The sequence below is a fragment of the Camellia sinensis genome, chromosome 6, assembly GCF_055761805.1.
Source record: "Camellia sinensis isolate YWXY chromosome 6, ASM5576180v1, whole genome shotgun sequence".
Taxonomy (NCBI): domain Eukaryota; kingdom Viridiplantae; phylum Streptophyta; class Magnoliopsida; order Ericales; family Theaceae; genus Camellia; species Camellia sinensis.
The window spans coordinates 180,796,501-180,802,969 of record NC_138966.1 but is presented as its reverse complement, the minus strand read 5'-3'; the positions used below and the strand labels follow the sequence as shown (position 1 = coordinate 180,802,969).

The 6,469-nt window shown below is 32.6% G+C and overlaps 1 protein-coding gene across 1 annotated transcript; it reads left to right on the top strand.

Moving 5' to 3' along the window:
- Positions 1-2,259: 2,259 nt before the first annotated feature.
- LOC114295289 (uncharacterized) lies at positions 2,260-5,112 on the top strand. Its single transcript, XM_028239517.2, has one exon. The coding sequence runs from the start codon at positions 2,479-2,481 to the stop codon at positions 3,769-3,771; it is 1,293 nt and encodes a 430-aa protein (XP_028095318.2). The 5' UTR covers positions 2,260-2,478; the 3' UTR covers positions 3,772-5,112.
- Positions 5,113-6,469: the final 1,357 nt, after the last annotated feature.

Below are 6,469 nucleotides of genomic sequence, written 5' to 3'. Positions count from 1 at the left end.
ATTGTTATGATTACTAAAATAGTAATTTAGTTCCAATTTTTTGAATTTAATTTTTTTGAAATTGAATTTTTTATTTTTTATTTTTAGTAAATATTTTTTAAATTTTAAGTAATTTTTTTACTTTTTTAGATATACTTTACTTATATGTATCTAAATAGTAAAATATTTATGAAAAATATTTTTAAAAAATTAATAAATACACAAAAATATAAAAAAATTTATTGATTTTTTGTATTTTTTGGTATTTAGTGTATTTTTTAAATATTTTTTTCACAAATTTTATATTTTTTAAGTGCATTTATATTAGGTATGTCCAAAAATTTTAAAAATTGCTTAAAATATGAAAAAAATATATTAAAAACTTTAAAATACAAAAAATAAAAAAAAAATCAAATTTTTTTAAAAATTATTTTCTGAAAACTAGAACCAAACAAAGTAATTTTGCTAATAAAGACAAATTTGTGAAGTACGAGTAAAAGCAGAATTTATATATATAAATAAAAAAATTAAAAAAAAAAGGAAGGTAACAAGTCATTTGACAAGGAAGAAAGACAAAGAGAGGGAAATAGACATAATGGTTAAAATATAATACGCATGTCAAACTGTTTTTAGAAATTTTTAAATATTGATTTAAAATTTAAATCATACAATAAAACACTCAAATTTTTTTATTATTATTTTGAACAAATTATACTTTACAACTAATATAATGACTGTTTAGTTACATAATTTAAATTGTTTAAATTATAAAATTATTTTTTGGTTCGTCAATAGGCTTCCATAATTACTGATTTATAATTTTTTTTTTTTTTGCGCTATATATTATTTTACTTGTATGTCATGTTGAAAAATAATATAAATATATGTATGTATATATATTTTCTATTTTTATTTTTAGGAAGCAAGGCAGTTACTTAAAGATGGCACCATATTTCGAAGAGAGGTGTTCTGCAATGTAGAAATTATTTTATGGGTTAGGAAAATTATGCAATCATGTGTCCATCCAAACATCATGTCATTTTTCTATCATTTTTTAATTTTTAGCATTATGTAATTCATAATCTTCCTATTATTTATTGGCCACACCGCCAATAATAAAATTTCAATTAAGACAGAATAATTCCTCCATGCAATGAGTCATTTGGTGTAAATGTGGAGTTACAAAATCATGCTTAGGCACATGTTCTCAAACAACAGAGTAGTTGCACATCAGTTAGCAAAAGTGGCAATTATGAAAATACCCCTTTGTGCGAATAATTATTGATTTTTTTTTTTTTTTTTTTTTTTTTTTTTTTTAACACTAAAAGAGGAAATACCGTAGAGGCTCATAACTTCTTATGGCTTTGACTCCGGTCTAGTCATTTGGTAGTTAGATTTAATTCAATTCAAATAAAAAAAATCTCATTGAGGTAATGATGGATTCCACACTCACTCTACAATAAGAATCTTAAGATTTTTGTAATAAGAGTACAATATAATTTTTTGAAAAAAGCCACACCCCTAATGCTCTGTTTGGTTGGAGGATTTGGGGAGAGATTTGGAAAGAGAAAGGGAAAAGATATGTGAAATTAGGTGAAATATAAATATGTTTTATTCACATTTCACCCACTTTTTTCATTTCTCTTTTCAAATCTCTTTTCAAATTCCTCAACCAAACACAACATAAGTGTTGAACTCAAACATCTTGTGTAGATGGAGGACGAAGCTCTACTGAACCACCACCGCCGCCTGATGGTGATGTCTAAATGCTGGAAGAATAATCTAAAGGAGGGACTTTCAACAACAACATGTCAATTAGCTTAGTTTTATCATAGTTAGGAGTAACTTTATCTTTGCAACTTTAGTTTGTAATCTTTGTAAGTGTTTCCTATTTTTTTTTTTAAAAGAAAAAATTGAGTCTTACACAATTGCTTGGTTACATTTGATTATTTGTTAAAAATTGGGGTTAAATTCCTGTCAACAAATATAGGCCTTAACATAATTTTTATTAACAAAAACTGTATTTAATTGAATCATATGAAGAGGAAACAAAAATTAAAATTAAATACAAGAAATTAAAAATTTAAGAATTAAATAGACAAAATAAAAAAGTTTATGAGATAATAGGGAAATCAAGGTTTAAAAACAAGAAAAAATCTAAACGAATTCTCTTTTTACTCCTCTCTCACTTTCCCTTCATCTTTCTTTTTCGCCCCTGCCAAACGTAGCAATAACGAGAGCTTCTATCATCAAACGACTCAAGCACTCACTTTCGTGTCTAGCTGTCTCAAAAAGAACCACTTTTTAGTGAAGAAAAGGAAAATGAGTGAGATGATTAATTAGTGCTACCACTAATTATGTGGCAGTGTACCTCATCATGAATGATTTGATGTTTTGATTTTGGTGTTGTATTTTTTTTCTTTTTTTATTGAGTGCCATATCATTAGTGATCTTTTTAGAGCTTTAAAATTAGTGTATCTATCATTGTTGGCGAAGAAAATGCAAGCAATCGCCACTGGTGCTTTGATTTCCGGAAGAAGATTATTAGCTCATAATTACCGAAAAGGTATCACTGTTCTTCCCTCCCCCAATTTCAATTTCAACTTCAACCCATTGTTGTCAGCTGATGACAATACACTTCTGTTTCATACCCAAATTTCAACTAACTCTAACCCTAACCCTAACCCTAACCCTAACCCTAATCCTAATCTTCCTGATCACCGGAAGCAACTACCCAAATTTCTGTTAGACAAATCCGAATTGGGGTTTGGTAAGCTCGATGATGCTCTTAGTTTATTCCATCGGATGGTCCAAATGCAACCCCTTCCTTCGGTTAGCCAATTCACTCAGCTGTTAACGGGTATTACCAGAATGAAGCATTATTCCACCGTTATTTCTCTGTTTAAAGAAATACGCTTGTTGGGTATTACGGTTAATGATTATACCCTGAATGTCGTAATTAATTGCCTTTGCCACTTGAATCGACTAGATTATGGGTTTTCTGTCTTGAGTAGCTTCTTCAAACTTGGTTATGTACCATGTGTATCTACTTTCACCACTCTAATGAATGGGTTCATTTTACCAGACAAGACTGGTAAGGCCATGGAATTGTTTAATAAATTGGTAAGAGAGGGAGAAATCAAACCTGATAGAGTTATGTACGGAACTATTATAAATGGGCTTTCCAAGACAGGAAATACTGCAACTGCCATAGGGATTCTTTGGAGTATGCGAAAATGGAACTATAAGCCTGATGTTGTGATGTATAACACAATTATTGATGGTCTTTGCAAGGACAAAAATGTAGATGATGCTTTGAGCCTCTTAGTGGAAATGAACCAGCAGGATGTTACACCAGACTCGATCACTTACAACACTTTGATTCACGGATTATGTAATTTAGGCCTGTGGGAGGAAGCAACAAGAATGTTGAGAGACATGACAGGCAAGAATGTTTTTCCAGATGTTCTTACATTTAATACATTGATAAATGCATTCTGCAAGGAAGGGATGGCAAAAGAAGCAGAGAATGTTCTTGAATTCATGGTCCAAAGAGGTGTTGGTCCCAATGCAGTCACATACGGTACTCTGATGCATGGTTATTTTTTGCAAGGCCAAATGGACAAAGCAATAGAAGTCTTTCATTCCATGGTAAATAAGGGCATTGAGCCAAACATTTGTTGCTATAACATTTTGATCAATGGATATTGCAAAAATATGAAAATTGAAGAGGCCATGAATCTTTTCCGTGAAATGCCTTGCAATTTGCAAAGGATTGAAACCCACAATTGATACTTACAATACTATGTTGCAGGGATTGTTTGGGGTTGGTAGGTGTTCTACTGCTCAAGGACTTCTGACTGAGATGCAAGCTAATGATCAGACTCCAGATTATTATACTTATTGTGTCCTACTGGATGGATTATCCAAGAATGGCCGTATTGATGAAGCATTGTTGTTGTTTCAGGAGCTAGAACGCAGTGGCATAAATCCTGATATTACTATGCACAGTATTTTAATTTATAGATTTTGCAAAGATGGGAAGCTTGAGATGGCAAAGAATCTATATGGTAAACTTTCTGCCAAAGGGTTGCAGCCCAATGTTCACACTTATACTATGATGATAGGTGGATTTTTTGAACAGGGGCTATTGGGTGAGGCAAATGATTTACTTGTAATGATGGAAGGGACGGGTCGTATGCCTAATCATGCAACTTACAATGTTTTGGTCCGTGGATTCCTTAAAGCAAATGACTACACTGAAGCAAATATTCTTGCAGAGAAAATGATTGGGAGGGGATTTTCAGAAGATGCATCTACCTTGGCTACAATAGTGGATCTTCTCTCAGCTGAAGGTCAAGATCCTACACTCTTTGATATGATTAAAAAGTTGGTGCCCCAGGATATACTTGAAATCCATAACACCAAAGAAATTCGTTAAGCCGTCAATATGGATGCTATGTTTGGTGGGCATATGTTGGATAATTGTTGGTTCCCTACAATTTGACCTTTGAAGCATCATCATGAAAATATATCTCTTGGGAATTTGGTAGGTAAGTTTTTACTCGATTGCTTTTATCATTTACTACTTGACACTATAATGAAGCGAAGCAATTGGTTCAAAGCTTTGGCTCTTCGTCTTGTGCATCCAGTTCCTCCTAAGGTGTGAATGGTTTCTTTTGTTAGTCCTTAAGTTCCTTTTTCTGAAGGTGAATTGTGCTGGATGTAGTCGAGGTAATCTGGTTTGGGTGGTGGTGGGGGTATTGTCCGAGATGGTCGTGGCAAATTAGTTTTTGCTTATTGATTGTTGCTTGGGCAGTGTTCCTATACTCTGGCAGAAATGAAGGCGTGGCTATTTGGTATCGTCTATATTTGAATCAGGATATTTGCTGGTTGCATATTGAAGTTGACTCGAAAGTTTTTGTGGATTTCCTGAATGATACATTTGGTTCCCCTTGGTTCTTGATTTATGATATGGTTCTGATGCAGCTGCATCAATTGTTATCTGGTATGCATTGTTAAGCGTCTCTTTGTTTTCAGGAGGCTAATGATAGCTCACGCTTTTGCTTTTGGGTTGTGATCATGAAGACAAGATATTTCAAAAAAATTCTAGTCTTTCTTCTTTAGTTGAAGGTTCAGTAAATTTGGATAGAATAGGTACTGCCTATGTTAGGCTTCCTTGATGTCCTTCGTTTTTGCTATGGTCCTTTTTATGTTCTTTTTGCAGAGGTTAGACAACAAATGTCAGGGAAGCATTGACGAATTAGCTTAAATAGTTGTGTCTGGTGTTTTGCATGCAAGCTGTTTGCCAAAATGGTCGGTATCATTTTTGGTAAAATGGGTTTGGATGGTCCGGCTATGGCTCTGTGATTGTGATATTTGGGTTTGCCTTTTTGTTCATTTCGTTGTGTCTTTTTCCTTCTATTCCTTTCATTTGTTTTATTTTGTTGTAGAAAATGTGTCCATACGAAATTACCTGAAAGGTTCTTTGTATTTAGATTAAGATGACAAGAAGGTTGTGTGTTACATTATCTTTCTTTGATAAGGTTGTTCTTTTTTGTTTTTCCCCCCCTCATTCGAAGTTTGAGAACATCTCTTCACAATATGGACTGCAAAGGTGAGTGCTTTTGTTTCTGGTTTTGTTTCACCCCTGCAGTTTTGCAGCTTCTTGTTGTTGTTGTTGGTTTATTGGAAGTGCCATTGATGAAGGAGTTGTTATCTCCTCTTTCGTGATATTGATTGTGATTTCTTACTGTTAGTAAAAATAGATCTCTTTTTCTTTTGGCTGCGGCCCGTTAATTTCTAAAAAAATAAGAATAAAATAGACCTCTTTCATTGCTCTTTTCTACAAGAGGTTCTGGCTGAAGCAAGTTACAACACTTTCATGTCAAAGAGACTAGGAGTTCCAGCAATTCCCATTCTATACAACTGACTGATACCAATGAAGAAGAAGGTGACGCTGGAAAGAATGCACAAATTCAAACTGCAGCACAAGACCTGAAGTTCCTTGACAGATCAGTGGCGAGAAAGGGAGGGAGAGATTGGTAATTGTTGTTATATGAATATACTTGGGGTTGGGATGTTTGTAACTACAATATGACACATTAATGTTCATGTTCGCACCCAGTCATCAAAGGCAGGCAGTTGTCTAAAACTTTGAAAGCTCAACATTTGATATTGTATATGATAACTAGTTTTTGTTTTTGAAACTTGTTTTGGCCAAAAATTAGTTTTGTTCATGTGGACCAATTGGGAAAGAAAAACACAAATCAAAAATTGTTGAAGCATAATTTGGTTATAGATTTGTTAATATATAATTTAGACAAACTAAATGATATAATAGTGTTTAGTTGTTTAAATTATTCAAATCATAAGATTACTTATTTACCCCTTAAATTAGGTTTAACCAAAGTGTGAAATTAATTTTAATAAAATCACATGAACATAAATTAAAAAGTTCAAGAACTAAATAGGTAAATTAATAGTTTAA